This window comes from Populus trichocarpa, chromosome 15 (genome assembly GCF_000002775.5).
Source record: "Populus trichocarpa isolate Nisqually-1 chromosome 15, P.trichocarpa_v4.1, whole genome shotgun sequence".
NCBI classification, from domain to species: domain Eukaryota; kingdom Viridiplantae; phylum Streptophyta; class Magnoliopsida; order Malpighiales; family Salicaceae; genus Populus; species Populus trichocarpa.
Window position 1 is genome coordinate 9,039,046 of NC_037299.2, and position 16,217 is coordinate 9,055,262.

Here is a 16,217-nt window from a genome sequence, read left to right on the forward strand (position 1 = left end):
ACCACTTGAATCACCCAAATAGAGGGTTTATAATTTCTTCTTCCTCAACATATTATTTGTAGAGCCTTTCTCTCTGCAAAATATTATTGCACTTTCTCAACAAAAATGCTTGTTTAAGCATCTAAGAGTCTTCAAATCCACCTCACATTAAGCGCACTCATCTTAGCTAAGAAAAATAGATCAAATTTTAAGAACTAAGTAATTAACCTATTATCGAACCATAAAAACTTTATTCCTAACCATTTTTGATTTTAAAACGTTATCACCAAATAATGGTTTTTTTAATCATCCACCACCAGAAATTCAACGAATACCAACGGAATTACCGACGGACCTTTTTCTGTCGATATTGTGCTGAGATATTTACCGACCGGATTTTTTTCCTCGCTAAAACCATCGGTATATACCGACAAAATGTTTATGTTAGTATATACTGAGTAAATCCTAGACGAAATATAAAGAATTTTAAAAAACTAAATAGTGCGATGACATGAAAATTTTTGGATATCCAAGGGACGATTTTAGTGGTTTACATTTAGGATTTCCATGAATGAATATAGGTATAAACCCTGAGAGAAATGGGTGAAGAATTAAAAAAAAAAATAGGAAAGGATCATCCACGTTATGGTGCCATGCCATTGAACCTCTAATTGGAGAAAAACAAAAATAAAAACAAAAAAAATTAACACTTGGGTATTTAGCGTCGTGAACAAACGTTACTCATTATTACTTTCTTAAAAAGCGAAGAAAAGTTATAATTAAAAACGGAGAGACAGAAAGAGAGATTAAGCAAGCTCGATTCTTCAACTTCAAGCAAAGGAAAAAAAAAACTTCATGAATGTATATCGAATTAAAAATTAAGAAGAATTCAAATGGAATTCTACAACTGATTCATATCTATGGTCAAAATTAGATATGCACGTTATAACAGGCAATGCTAAATGAATGCCCAAGTATTCCTCGGGAAAGAAAAGGGTGGTGCAAGGAAAGCAAAGAATAGTCCTTTTCCATCTTACTTATAATTAAGTAAATACATAGATTGAGCGCCAAAAAAAAAAGTAAATACATAGATTGAGCGCACCGCCTGAACTTGAACCCTCTAACAGGAAAAGTTTGGAATAACATATGAACAATCCTTCAAGAAAAGCTGTACGAGTATATATAAACATATATATATATATATATATATATATATATATATATATATATATATATATATATATATATATATATATATATATATATATAGAAGATAACGAGTTTATTATATATACAACCCAACGTTTATAAATCATCAAGCAAGCTAGCTAGGCCTACTTGCATCTCTTTATAATTAAATTAAGTTGATAAATTTAATTTGGTGTCTTCTTACCTGATCATCTCAATCAATGGCAAATAATGGAGGAATGAGATCAGGAGGGATTGCAGACCGGACACGGTCGCGTAGCCACGTTGTTGAAGAGTGTGTGCCTTCTTCGGCTTGGACGGAGGACTCCAATGGCCATTATCTTCTTGTTGATCTTCCTGGTATCTCTACGCTAACATTTATAATAATGAAAATTATTCATTCATTTTATGATGATCATGTTATTGGCTAATTATAGCTATCGATCAATTTAATCTCTGCTTCTTTTTTAAAACTAAGACTTAATTAATTTCTGCTAATTTCCTGTTGCATGGCTTGATTATAATAATACTTCAGAATCACTTCTGAATGTAAATATTTTACTTTTTATGCTGATTGTAAATATTTAGTGGTTGCAACACAATACGGGCTATCCTTTGATGATTGAAGACCCATGTTAATTAGGTTAAATATATATATTAGTATAGATTTAAACTATGAACACTTGAAACATTTCTTAAAATCTCTATATATACGTTAGTGAGTCTCAGCTGATCATAATTCTTTTTGCAATTTGAATTTATAGATTTTAAAAAGGAAGAAGTGAAGCTTCAAGTTGATAACTCTGGGCAGATAGTGGTGAGCGGAGAGAGGTTTGTGAACAACAACAGCAAAGTAATATATTTCGAGCAAAAATTTAAGCTTCCAGAGAACTCAGATACTGATAAGATCACTGGAAAATTTGATGGTGAGATTCTGTATGTAACTGTTCCAAAGCAAGAAGAAACGTCCGTAGAGCCTGAATATCAAAACACCGCCACCGCCACCGCCACCGCTACCGCTACCGGTGATGAAAATCACAGAAGGTTAGAAGAGAAGGGAAGCATGGATAGTTACAGACTTTTTTCAAGGAAATATTGGCGACAGGAGGATGAGGCTACACCATTAGAGAAGGCCATGGAGATGATAAAGAAAAACAAGGGGATTTTGCTTACTGCCGTTATAGCATTTTCTCTTGGGATAATAGTGACTCGCCATAAGTTGGAATCTGGAGGAGAATAAGTGCATTACATTTTTTTTTCTTTTTTTAATTGCGTCTGCCTGGTTGTTCTTGATATATTTGTCGACAATAATCGGTATATATAATATATATACACTGTCAATCTTCCATTAATAAGCGTGTGTTCTTTCCCCTGCTATAAATATTGCTTTAAGAATCTAGTTCTTGTAGCTAGTCCATTAATTTTTGTTTTTTTTTCCTCCTAATAGAAACTCATATAAACCTTTTATTGCTGCAAATATTGGACTAACTAAGGATATAAAAAATATTGTGAAAAACCTGCAGAACATTTTGATGAATATTGTTATAAAAGAGGTCAGATTAGAAAGAATACAAGATTTAACGTAGTTTACAAAATACCTACATCCACAAGAGTAAGGATCTTTTATTTTTTAACCATGTCGAAATAGGATTACATGGTATATATTTATATTTATAGTAAATCTTAAACCACATAGAAAAACCTAGTTTACCAATGAATCGTTTCACCTCACTCTACTTCACTTTGACATTTGCCTATAAGCCAAAACTACAACAATTTCAACCTTAGTAAATATCCTCCCCCTTGAAGAAAAGTATGGAAAACTCCACTTAGGGATAATAGGTTGGTACATCTCTCATCTTGCATATAGAAATATTAATTAAGTTCAGGTAATGCTTGAACTTGTCTATGGTAACAAGCTTTGACAACATGTATGTTGTATTTTTAGAAGTATGAACTTTTTCAAGTGACAGTTCATCAGAAGAAACCAATTTCATGATCCTATGAAATCTCACATTTATGTGCTTGGTTCTTTACCAAGTACATGACACTCTGACTATCACAATGCAATTGAACTCCACCTTACTAAATACCCAACTCTTTGACCAAACCAATAAGCCACAAATAGCCCCTTACCAGAGTAAATCCATATATTCTGACTTAGTAGTAAATAATGCAACTAGAGACTAAACAATAGACTTCCAACAAATAGATCCCTTACCAGAGTAAATACATAACCTATAGTAGACTTCCTGTCATCCAAGTCCCCTGTATAGTCTACATCTACATATCCCATGATTGAAGGATTACCTTGTTGTCTGCTAAACATGATACCATAGTTTGTAGTGCCTCTAAGTATTTGAAGATCCATTTGATTGCATTCTAATGTTGTCGTCCTGAATTTGACAGAAACTTGCTCACCACACTGATTATGTGTGCTAAATCTAGTCTTGTATAAACCATAGCATACATTAAACACCCCATTGTGCATAAGAGACCTTTGACATGTCTTTCACCTTATAATATGTTTTCAGGCATTGTGCAATAGATAATCTAAAATGATTTACTAAAGGTGTACTTACTAGTTTTATATTATCAAACGCTTTCTTAACATAACTATATTGAGATAACCATATAATCTCCTAATAGTTCTATTTTTGTAAATCTCCATCCTAGGAATCTTCTTAGAAATTCTTCATGTCAAATTCTTTACTCAACAAAGTTTTCATCTTATTGACCTCACCCATACTATTTGCAGCAATAAGCATATTATCCTGATCATATAGGAGTCAGATCGCTTATATCATTGCCTTAGAGACTATTTTGGTATGTAAAGTGATTTCCTCAATTTACAAACAAGGTGTTCTTGTCCAAGTTGACTAAACCCTTCTGGCTGTACCATGTAAATAAACTCCTTCAAATCACCATGGAGAAAAAGCTATCTTAACATATATCTGCTCTAAATGCATATCAAAATGTGCTACCAAGCTCAACACTACCCTGATGAAAGTATTTCTGACTATAGGGTGCTTCTTGTATATTGTTTGCGAGTTTTATGAGTCACTGGTATAAATGTCCCTTTTTGTACTTGATTTGGACAATGACCTTTGTGAATCTATTTTGACCTAAGTTATGTAGCTATGCTTAACAATCACAGTGGAATTTTAGTTTTAGTGTGTTTTCTTGAATCGGTGTTTATAGACATCGGTTGGTAAGACTTGTATATATATAAAAAAATGTAAGTAGACAACTTTATTTTGATTTTATTGCTTTTTACTTTTTACCCCAATTATCAGCATACATGTTTTAGTTTCAGTTGAAAACCAAAGTGAGTAACACCTGCTGTCTTCGTTATTTCAAGATTAAAATCAAAACAAGATGGAATTTGGCTATGATAATGCAATATATTATCAAGAATAAGTCAAACACAAGATGGAAATGTGATGTAGGTTTTGGTTAGAATGTAATTTGAATAGAAACAATTTTGGAATGACTAAACTTCGTGAAAGATAGATTTTTTAGAATACATACTTTGGTTAGGTTTAAGGGTAACCTAAAAACTAAAATGAACAATGATAATGTATTTTAGCAACATGACCACATCACTTTGAATATACAATAAGCACATTATCTTTTTGTTTCTCAATTAAAAAAATAATAGTACATGAAAACTTATCCATGACATACATAATTATAATTTTTTCACATTAGAAATTAAATTGAAGCTTACCCTTACCCGCATTATCCGCACAGTAAACAACATGTTTGAGTATCTGAATTAAAAAGAAATTTATGATATTTACAATATAACATATATATTTTTATTAAGTTCAAAATTAACATGAAATTCCATCCTAGGTGATAAAACTAGTTACATTTACTAAAACGAGATAGACTTAGCGATTAGTACAAGATGAGAACAATTCGGAAATTGATATAATTAAAGGGGGATACATCTCATTAATTTATCAACAAATTAAAGAACAAAACTCCTTAGTTTAAGAATAACGCGAGGTTTTGACAGTTTTAGTGGTGCTTTATGGTTGGGGTGGGCAAATTGATTTATGGAATGAAGATGTTCTTGAAGTTAAGAGCATTTTATTTTATCAAACATGCAATATTTGTCATGAAGAGAGGAGTCTCTCTTGGGGACCTAGGCCTTTTAAAGTACTTGGCTACTATCGATGCAATTTTGGGTTCCTGATGTTTATGAAGAATTCTTCATTTTGGATTCCTGATGTAAAGCCAATGTGTTCTTCGTGAGAGTTCTTTCTATTTTTGCTTTAGTTGGTATCAAATCTTCTTGTATTTAATTATTTCTCAGACAAGCTTCTATTTTCATCCTCTTTTTTTGTGGCTTCCTGGATTATATATGGGTTTCTTTAGCTAATTTTATTACATTGCATGTTTAGATTTGATTGTTGTGGTGGAGTTTTAGTGTTCAATATCCTTGTTAAAGAAAAAATCTCTCTCCATTCATTTTATCTCTATGATTAGCTAAATCCCCATAGCTTTCTATAAGGATTGCCCACAAGTTACGTAAATTATTGTTTGTAATTACAAGCTCCACTAACTTCTAAATAATTGGCATGAAAGGTTACTCGATGAAATTGGGATTGAAAACAATATACATAGACTAGGTCCTTAGGTTGAGAATAAATAGCAAAATCTAGTGGATATTCTTAATTTTCGCTAAGACAAACGCTACATGTCTATGAATAGAAAATTGTGACTGTAATACCAAAATAGTGTGAGGATTAGGGTATAAATAGTCCAACATTTTTGGGATTTAAGAACATGGTTAAGGTTGTTCTGTGATTTTATTTATGAAAAAGAAAAAAACAAACAAATAAAACAAGATATATAGTAATACATACGCTAAGAACCTAAGCAGTTGTGATTTCAGGTTTGTCGTTTGATCTATTTTGTTCATTCATTCATCCTTTCGAGTCATTAGATTTTTCTTTTTTCATTTTCTCACTGTTTTAATGTGTTGAATACAACTGAAAACTATTCTTTTTTATATATATATTGTAGTTACATCAGATTAAATATGGGAGAGAATGAGGGAGCTGAGAAAAAAGAGAAGCATGAAAAGGGTGACGACGAGAAAGAAGAGAAGGGAGAGGAGAAAACCAAAGACAGGAAGAAGAAAGACAAGGAAAGTAAAGATAAAAAGGATAAAGAAGATGGTGAGAAGGGGAAGAAGAACAAGAACCCTGAAGATAAGAAGGACCCTGCGAAGCTAAGGGCCAAGCTACAGAAGCTCGACGCCAAGATGGAGGCACTGTCCAAGAAAAGGGAGGATATTCTTAAACTTCTTCAAGAAGTTGAAATCAATGTCACAGAAGCAAGTGGAGAGGCCGTCTAGACATGCAGGACCAGCCATGTCTAAGACATAATATGCATTGCTGCTGATATTATTCTTCGTACAGAAATAATTAGTGTATGTAACACTAGTTGTACCTGCTGTTATAGCTCAATTCTCTTGTGATATGTAAAATTATAATGAAGTACAACCATGCACTTTGAATACATCTTGAGAAAGCATTTCACTTTGAAAACATGAACGCCAAGAAAATAAAATGAAATTGAACTGATTGATCCAGGACGCAAGATTGAGAGAACATCACATTCATGCAACTCTCACATGACTTTTAGAGTCATGTCCAGTTAAATGAAAATAACCCAAAACCAGAGTTCAACATATGAAAGCTTTACAGAAATATTCAGCAAGCATAAGCTCCTGTCAAAGCCTGGAAAATTTGCGCAATTACTGGTGGGATGAAGCCTGAAGAAGACCATCTTGAATCTGGGTAGCAACATCACGGATATCACCAGGTCCATGAGGAAAAAAAATAGCAGAGGATTTAGAGGCAGCACCAATTTTCTTCATTGTGTCGAAGTACTGGGTGACCAGGACCATGTCCATGACATCCTTTGCAGTGGTCCCTGGCATATTCTCAGAGAAGCCCAACACACTCTCTCTCAAGCCATCCACAATAGCTTGTCGCTGGCGAGCAATACCCAGTCCAGAGAGATACTTTGCTTCTGCCTCACCCCCAGGCCCCAGCTCTCTTTATTTGTAGAATCTTCTCAGCCTCTGCCTTCTCATTAGCCTCCACCCTCGGTCTTGCAGCTGAGAAAGCAACATGTTTACAGGAAAACATGTTGAGTAACACATGCACAAGAGATTCTGAAATCTCTAGACGTTAAAATCACAGAGAAATCGAATCAGAAGAATCCCAGAAAGTGGCTAGAGTTAATCATTATTATTCACTACCGTAGATATTGAATTCACACAGGTAGGACATCATCTGGACCGTTAGAGAAAACAACTCAAAAATAGTACAAAATACAAAACAAAAAAAATGATGGGAGAATCTGCATTCAAAATGAAACGGGAAAGAAGCTAATTACAGGAACCAGTCGAACAAGTCCCAACCTGGTGAATTGCGCACAGTCTGTGAGCAATTATAACTGCTCAACACCCCACAATTAAACTGTCTGTCAATCCCAGTAATGGGAGTAATTTAAAGGGGTTCGGCACTAATCAACTTGGAGTAGAGATAACAATACTTTACCTGCATTGATCTCATTCATTGCCCTCTTCACATGCTCATCTGGTTCTATATCAACAATGAGCGTTTGCACAATCACGTATCCATAGCAGACATAGCCTGCAAGAAATTACGAGACGATGAGATTAGACCATTGTAGAAAAGTGCCAGAATTTGTGAAAGCTTGATCTCAAATTATGCTTTCACTGTCAAAAAATGACAAGGCCAGATATTTAATCTAGAAACATCATCGAGATTAAGCTTTGGGACACTTGCCCTTATTACTGAAGAGGAAAAAAGAAATATATCGGCAAGATCAGCTCAGTTTATAATGTGAACAATAAATGAATCAGATATCAAATGTCACAATAAAAAGCACATATCCAACTGTAGTATAATTTGTACCATCAAAAACATCGGCCTGGATTTGAGTTGCTGAGCTTGTAGAAAGCATCACTTACCTTGTCTGCCAGGGCACGGTATTGAATAGAAGCAATATTTACGAAAACATTGTCCTAAAAGTAAATAATTAGGATTAGTATGTCACAGCTACCATTAGAGATCGAGCCAAGAATTATCAGAGTCGGCAAACCTCCGCATATATAAAGACAAAATCACCATTAATTTGTCGACAGCTAGAAAAACTGTGTGATCAAGGCAGAGTAAGACAAGATATGCTACAAAGCTAGGCCAATATAGATATAAATCGTATGCATAGTATAGAAAGTGGCCTCACAGTTCATATTTCCAGCTGATCACCCCTAAAGAAAAAGCATATTAATAAAATAAAAGGGAAAGGAAAAGAGAGGAAACAGCAGTGTTCAGATAAGGGAATAAACAGACCTTCTTGGTCTCACAACGAACACCCATCTGCTGCAACCTCAGAGTCGACAGATGGCCAGCGAGCTGGCTGCCAAGAAACCAAGGAAGGCAATGACATCCAGCATCAAGTTCTTCCTCAAACTTTCCAAATTATGTCTCCTTAATAGCTACTGTGGACTGATCAACTTGTACGCAACAAAACAGATTACCCATCTTCGATGCACTCAAAGACATCCAGAAAGAATGAATAAGTCATAAGCTAAAAGGGAGTAAAACAAGATACACGAAATTTAGGCAAAGTATGATTACAAAAAATGAAACTGCAAAGATGATGGCAGTCCGTAACAGTGCAGCTTATGTTATTATTGTAAAGATGAAAATCATACAGGAAGCGGAAAACATTTAAGAAAAAGCCGTAAAATAAGCAAAAACTGCAAAGTTGATGGCAGTCCGTCACATGCTTGCTTGGATTTGCTGGTTCGAGAGAGCCTCAATAATACCATGTTGAGTTACTTCCCAAATCTACCACGTTGATTACAACCTTGAACACATATATTTTTATTTTATTTTTTATTTGATAAAAATTTAAATATTTGTAAGATATTATTCTCTTTACTTCTTCATTTACTCAAGATACCTATTTGTCATTGTTGAATTATATATGATCATCATTTGCATATATATATATATATATATATATATATATATATATATATATATATATATATATATATATATATATATATAATTCGGGATTTAATCCTTTTCTTCTTCCTTTTTTTTTGGGTCCGTTTGTTTGATGGAAAGTAATTTTTTTAAAAAAAGTAGTTTCTATGAAAAGTGAATTCCTGAAAAATAAATTATTTTTCAATGTTTGACAATGTCATAGAAAATAAACTGGAAAATAATCTATTAATATTTTTTTTTCTTAAGTTTATTAAAAGAATAAGAACCAAATCTAATATATGAAAAAGTCGAAGGAGGAAGAAATTTTAAAAAAATCAATTTTATAAATTATTTCAAATAAAATAAATAGCAATTTGAAGAATATGAACAAATCTGACAAATAAAAAAGTAAAAAGAGGATGAAATTTTTTTAAAAAATCTAGTTTCATAAATTATTTCAAATAAAATAAATAGTAATTAGAAAAATAAGAACCTAATCTGATAGATACAAAAGTTGAAAGATAATGAAGTTGAAGAGAAAAAAATTTTAATTTCATAAATTAGTTCAAATAAAATAAATATCAATAAAAAAAATAAGGACCAAATATGATAAATACAAAAAATTTAATTAATAAAAATATAAGAGAAAAATAAATAACAATCAAAAGAATGAGGACTAAAGTTGGTATAAAAATCAAATGATATCAAATTCTAATAGCATCTCCAATGGGAAATACTATATTAAAGAGTCAAATTGATAAAATAGCTTTTTGAATAGTGTAAATATAGCTTCTTTGATTATGTATATTCCAATGGTAAAAAGCTATTTAGAAAAGCCAATTATATTTTAATATATTTCATGTTAAATTAATTTAAATATAATTATATAACTAATTTAAATATTATATATATAATATAATTATGATGTTATTAATTATATAATTAATATGAGTAATTTATAAAAGTAATATAAAATAACAACATAAATAAAAATTATCTTCCTTAACCCATATCAAAAACATAAAATAACAAAAAAATAAAAATCATCACAAATATCAAATTAACAACAAAAGATCTAAAAAATCAAGAGATATAAAAGAGAAAATAGAAAAGCTTTTAAACAAGCATACCTTTTAATTTCAGCTAATTAACACAACCGATGTTATTAATTAACCGGAGAATATTTGATTCTTGTTTTTTTAAATTTGAGAGAAGGGTGAGGCACAATACAAGATTTTAAAATTTACAAGTTTCTTTCCTTCTGCTTTTAAAGAAAAAAAATAAATTGTTGGCCAACGGCTATAAAAATAGTCGTTGGCCAACGATCATTTTCTTTTGCCATTTCTATAGAGAAATGTAGAAATGGCTCTTCAAATGATGAATAACTATTTTAGCTATTCATTTGTCTCAGCCGTTGGAATGAATAAAAACAGAAACAAAAGCTAAAAGTACAACTTTTTAAATTTGCCTCTTCATTTAACTCTCCTGTTGGAGATGTTTTAAGGGATGAAATTGAAAAAAAATAAAAAAATAATTTAAAACAAAATATATAACAATCAAAAAATTAATAATCAAATTTGATATAATGAATAAATAACATAATAGTTTTTAACTTCTTGAAATTTCTGGAAAGCGTATCATGTTTAAAACAGAAGGAGAACATTTTTAAATAACAAGCAAAATTTTTATTTAGCTGTAAATTATTTTTTATCAATCAATTTTTTTAATAATAAATAAATATAATAAATTTTAAAAAATAATTTTTATAAAACTATTTTTTATAAAATAAAAGGTGTTAGTTTACTAGAGAGTGACGTGGGTTGGGTTCTTTGAGATTTCACATAAACCTACCGAGTACAAATATGATTAAAAAACAATTGTCATGTTTCGAGGTTTTTCATTTATTTTCTTTAATTTTAAGTATTTTAAAGTTTTTTATTTGTTGGGATTAACATGTCGTGTGAGTTGGATATACTGAATAATAGGTTAAATAATAATCTATGAATTGTTAATAAAGCATACCTCATGTAGCATTTGCATTTGTGTCTCACAATTTTTTTATTAAAAATAATTTAAAAATATAACTTACTTATTCAGATTTTAAATTTACTTTCTAGAAGTTATTAATTTAAATTTTATAAATTTCAGGTTTATTATAAATTTATATAATTATTAATTTTAGAATTTATAAGATTTGAAATTACATATAAGTTGCTCTAAACATACATATTAATAAAAATAAAATTTTAATTTTAAATATTATTATTTTAATAAATAACAACAACAACCATCAACGGAAGGCGTAGATGATTGGCTCGTTCTAATGATAAAATGCAAATTCCAAGATAAAGCTATCGCTGATTCGATTGGTTGATAACGAAGATTACACGAGAGATTATCCAGCGTAGCGACTGCGTCATCATCAACTGAGAAACCAATCTCACTCGACCCCTCTGCTGCTCTGCTTAGAATAACCGGTGAGTTTATTGTTGACCATCAATGGCGGTGAGGGCACCACTAATAACTTCTGCTGCTTATCTTCGAGGAACAAATGGCCCCCATTTCCTCACCTCCAAGTCCCGCTTTGGCCTCCAATCACCCACCAAACAGCTGGCCCTTACAATCGTTGCCATGGCTCCCCAAAAGAAGGTAACTGACCAATTCAATTCTTTACCTAGAAACCCTTTACAGTTGCTGCCCCTTGGTTCATTACTTACAAATTCAGACTTCAAAATCTTGTCTCTCTCTCATTACTTTCAACTAAAGCAATGCCTACATACATGTAGGTTAACAAGTATGATGGGAACTGGAAGAAACAATGGTACGGTGCAGGGATCTTTTACGAAGACAGCGAAGAAGTCGAATTTGACGTATTCAAAAAGCTTGAGAAACGTAAAGTCCTTAGCAACGTAGAAAAAGCAGGACTCCTATCTAAAGCCGAGGAGTTGGGAGTCACTTTATCGTCAATAGAGAAGTTGGGTGTGTTTTCGAAAGCTGAGCAGCTGGGCTTGCTGAGTCTGTTGGAGAAAACGGCAAGTGTTTCGCCGTCTACATTGGCTTCTGCGGCGCTGCCCATACTGGTGGCGGCAGTGGTGGCTATTGTCGTTATACCTGATGACTCGGCAGGGCTGGTGGCCGCCCAGGCTGTGTTGGCAGGGGCCCTTGGGGTTGGTGCTGCCGGCTTGCTTGTCGGGTCTTTTGTTCTTGGTGGTTTACAAGAAGCTGATTGAGTTTTCGGTTTTGTTGTTTAATCTTACCTCCTCCTTTTTTTATCGACCTTGGTTAATATCATCTTTTATCTGTTTTCCCTTTTTAGTTTTTCTCTGTATATATATGCTTATTAAAAGTGCTTGGATTATATATATCATCAAAACTAGCCCAATACTGCCTCTGCTACTGGGAATTTTTATTTTGTTTTTTGAATTTCTACTGCTAATTCTAATGAAGGCTCACTGGTTCTTGGAAAGTTGGAGGGGAACTCAGAAACTGAGAGCTTTTCCTCTCCAAAGGTATGACCTCTCTCCATGTCCTTCCTATTGTTCAGATTTTGTTACGAGTTAGTTAATATGTCAAAATTTGGATTTGGCCTACACATATTAATATGAAGATTGCTGTCGTAGCTCTATTTTGCTACCAATTACAATTTCTACACATGGATTGATAGTGCAGATGTGTCTTTGAAATTTTGCTTTAAATGGTGCCTTATCAGGAATGCACACACAATGTTTGATATTTTGCTTCAAAGAAAAGCTAGTGTACTGAACGTAATCTTTCATTGTTTGGTTCCTATTTTGCTTCAATGAAAAGCTAGTGTACTGAACGTAATCTTTCTTTGCTTGATTCTTATTTTGCTTCATGAAAAGCTAGTATGCTGAATGTGAACTTTCTTTACTTTTTTCGGTAAGATTTTAATATATAATTTATATTATTCTTTAATATACCTTCTCAAGTAAACGTTTTTTTGGTTTGAAACTTGCAAAGCCCACAATATCTTATGCTATTAATTCTCTAATATATCTACTCAAATAAACATTTTTTTGGTTTGAAACTTGCAAAGCCCACAATATCTTATGCTATTAATTCGATTTTAGTTCCTATTTTGCTTCAATGAAAAGCTATGTCCTGAATGTAAGCTTTCTTTACTTGGTTCTATCAAAGAACCATCTCAACGTTAAGCTGTTAGGTAAGACTTCATAGGGCTTGAAATTTGCATAAACTTACATTACCTTGTGCTATTAATTAGAAAAAAAAATTGAAGATGGTGAGATTTGAACTCGTGATTGTTTGGTCATCAAAGTTGTGATATCATGTTAAAAAATCATTTCAACTTAAAAACTTAAATTGCTGGGTAATGTTTTAATATATAATTTATTTTAGTCTCTATGGAGTTCCAATTTTGCTTCAATGAAAAGCTAGAGTACTGAATGTAAACTTTCTATACTGGTTCCTATTTCTTACTGCTTTCACTTTGTATTTGCAGGTATATGGTGATTTTGCAGGAGTAACAGGAAAAATGGCAGGAAAACAAGTGTATTTTGAATATGATTTCATTTTTCTATTTTTCTATATACATAAAAATACCATAATTTGAATACGTTTTCAGTTTTCTACTTCATGAAAATGTTAAGGACCTTTGTAAAATGAACGAGTTCTCTGTTTTTTCATTAGAAAATGAAAACTGGAATTGGAGTAGAAAATTGGATTGCAAAACGAAAAACCTTTTCCATCACTAAACAGGCTTAGTAAAATTGAGTAGATATGGATGAAGCCCATTGAATCGTCATTGTTACCAGTTTGCTGGCGAATGATAAGCCTCTGGTTAAAGATTTGGAAGCTAGGGCGTTACTTCTTCCAGTTGAAGCTGCTCCTTCATCACTTTGCTGCTCTACAAAGGGAACTAAAGTGGTTCCCAAAAGTTTATCGGATCTCTTGCCACTGAAGTCTAGCAATACCCTCTCGTTTAAATCCAGTTCTGTTGCTGCAGATGGATTGTTCTCTCCATAGCTCGTGACTTCCAACTCTTATTTCGTTTGTGCTCTTGCAACTTGTTGGTGCTCCAACCATATATTATCTTGTCTACGAAGTCTTGAATGCCGCTATCAGACTACCGCTGAATCATTATGGATATGATCTCATGATATGAAGGACATGGCTCCTGAAGAGTTTCTATGAAGAATTGTTATGCTTTTGCCACCGGTTTGTTCACGTCATCAAGCTTAGTTTTGTTGGGATACTGCATCTTCTTGGTCACCTGCCTCACTTTGTCAAGGTTGATTTGGAATCTGATCATTGCTCCTTTCTTTGAACTCGTCATTCAACACAAAACAAGATTCAAATTTTTTGAAAAGCGCTGGCGCTTAACACTCAAAGAGGGTGTTTGAATGGGAGGTGGCTTGTGCTTTTTTGAGTAAAAAGCATGTTTTTATAGCTTTTAGAGGTGTGGTTTGTGCTTAAAAGGTATTGTACCTTTGACAAAAAGCCACCACACCTCAAAGCCAAACACACAAAAAGGCGATTTGTGTTCCTCGAGGTATGCTATTTCGTCTCCATGGCATGGAAATTTTTATATGGTTGTTGATTATTAGGACAATTGGGTAGATTAATGGGATGTTTTAATATAGAAAAAGAAAGAAAGAAAGAAAGAAAAACGCAGATTTTACAAATCTCAATACTGCCAATTCCAATCAATACGAGAAATGCTAACAAATTAGTCATTATTCCACTAAAAACAAACTAGTGAAAACATTGTTAATATGAACTACGAACAATCAATACGAGAAACTGATAAAGTAGAGGCTGATGTACAGTATAGGTTGTAGTTGCCATGGCACCTCCAAACTTCAAAAAGTTTTTTGAGACCATATATTATTTATTTTAATTTTCATTCTTTTACACCCCTAAAATTTTTAAATTAGCTCATCTAAAGAAACAAACTCTTTAAACTTTTTTTTAAAATATAATAGGCAATAGGAAGCCCTACCCACTACAAAGATTTTGGATCCAAAATATTATTAAATAAATAAACATAATTGGCCCAATCCTTCAATATAAAATATCAAGACAAAAAAGAAAGAAGGTATTATTTGATTCTGTTAAAATAATCATATCTCTCCATACTCTATTTCTCTCTTACAAAAGCAACTAGAAGGGCAATAAAAGGTTATGGTTTGTATTTTCTTAATTGCTTTTATTTTTTCTCTTGTACCAAGAGAGGAAAGCTATAGTCTCTGTTTTCTTAATAAATACACAACCAAACAAGAATTTAAGGTAATTCTAATTTTTAGTGTTTGGAATTTTATATTTCCTAATTATTTTGTATTTAGGGTTTTGATGGATTTTTATAAATCATATATAATTAAATTCTTCAGGGCTTAATGATACCAATTAGACAAATAATTATCATGTATTCAATGTATTAGTTTTATTTTGATTTTGATTAATCTATAAAATTAATTCTTGAACTAATAGTGATGATATTTTTTAGGTTTACTATGTCTTAAATTAAGTTTTAAGAGTAGATGCGAAAATAAAGAACACAAGACTTTTTTTTTTTAAGAAACAAAACGTCAATCTCCTAAACAACAATGCATTTATTGTAGCTACTACTTCAAATATGGTAACTCATTTCTAAAATCTTGATATGATAACTAATGAATTTAAAAAACTTAATAAATGTCCTTCTAAAAGCCAAGGAATTCAACCTGGAGAAATGAATGTTAGTTCTTTGAAATGTGATCTTGGAAACATTCAATGATATGATATATTTTTATTAATCAAAGAGCATAAATTCAGGGTGTTTATCTCAAACCCAGTTCATTCCAACCTATATGTTTAGAGTATCATTTTTAAGAAAAACTAGAATCATCATCTTCAATTTCAAACTTCTTTGTTTAAACCATTTTCGAGTTGACTACTCAGATGAAGTGAATGCTATATTTTGTCTACTTTGCTCCTTTTTTAGGAAGCCAACGAAAGGTCAAGACCATATGCTTTTGTATCTAA

The 16,217-nt window shown here is 32.2% G+C and overlaps 4 protein-coding genes and 1 pseudogene across 4 annotated transcripts; 3 read left to right on the forward strand and 2 right to left on the reverse strand.

The window, feature by feature from the left end:
* Nucleotides 1–1,261: 1,261 nt before the first annotated feature.
* On the forward strand, nt 1,262–2,575 carry LOC18105816 (inactive protein RESTRICTED TEV MOVEMENT 2). The gene is made up of 2 exons (XM_006374431.3): nt 1,262–1,527; nt 1,932–2,575. The coding sequence occupies exons 1-2, from the start codon at nt 1,389–1,391 to the stop codon at nt 2,405–2,407; spliced, it is 615 nt and encodes a 204-aa protein (XP_006374493.2). The 5' UTR covers nt 1,262–1,388; the 3' UTR covers nt 2,408–2,575.
* Nucleotides 2,576–5,960: 3,385 nt separating this feature from the next.
* Nucleotides 5,961–6,702, forward strand: LOC18105817 (uncharacterized). Its single transcript, XM_006374432.3, has 2 exons — nt 5,961–6,073; nt 6,205–6,702. Exon 2 carries the CDS (start codon nt 6,221–6,223, stop codon nt 6,536–6,538), a length of 318 nt encoding a protein of 105 aa, XP_006374494.2. The 5' UTR covers nt 5,961–6,073; nt 6,205–6,220; the 3' UTR covers nt 6,539–6,702.
* LOC7476713 (hypersensitive-induced response protein 1) lies at nt 6,197–7,914 on the reverse strand (the record flags this gene model as incomplete). The annotated part of the gene is given in 3 exon segments (XM_002321771.4): nt 6,197–7,231; nt 7,233–7,306; nt 7,752–7,914. Coding segments are annotated over 3 exon segments (528 nt in total), but the record flags the coding sequence as incomplete, so codon positions are not given.
* Nucleotides 6,197–8,762, reverse strand: LOC127903944 (hypersensitive-induced reaction 1 protein-like; annotated as a pseudogene).
* A 2,766-nt stretch (nt 8,763–11,528) lies between these two features.
* On the forward strand, nt 11,529–12,597 carry LOC18105818 (uncharacterized). The gene is made up of 2 exons (XM_024586176.2): nt 11,529–11,864; nt 12,002–12,597. The coding sequence occupies exons 1-2, from the start codon at nt 11,715–11,717 to the stop codon at nt 12,443–12,445; spliced, it is 594 nt and encodes a 197-aa protein (XP_024441944.1). The 5' UTR covers nt 11,529–11,714; the 3' UTR covers nt 12,446–12,597.
* The last annotated feature ends 3,620 nt before the right edge of the window (nt 12,598–16,217 follow it).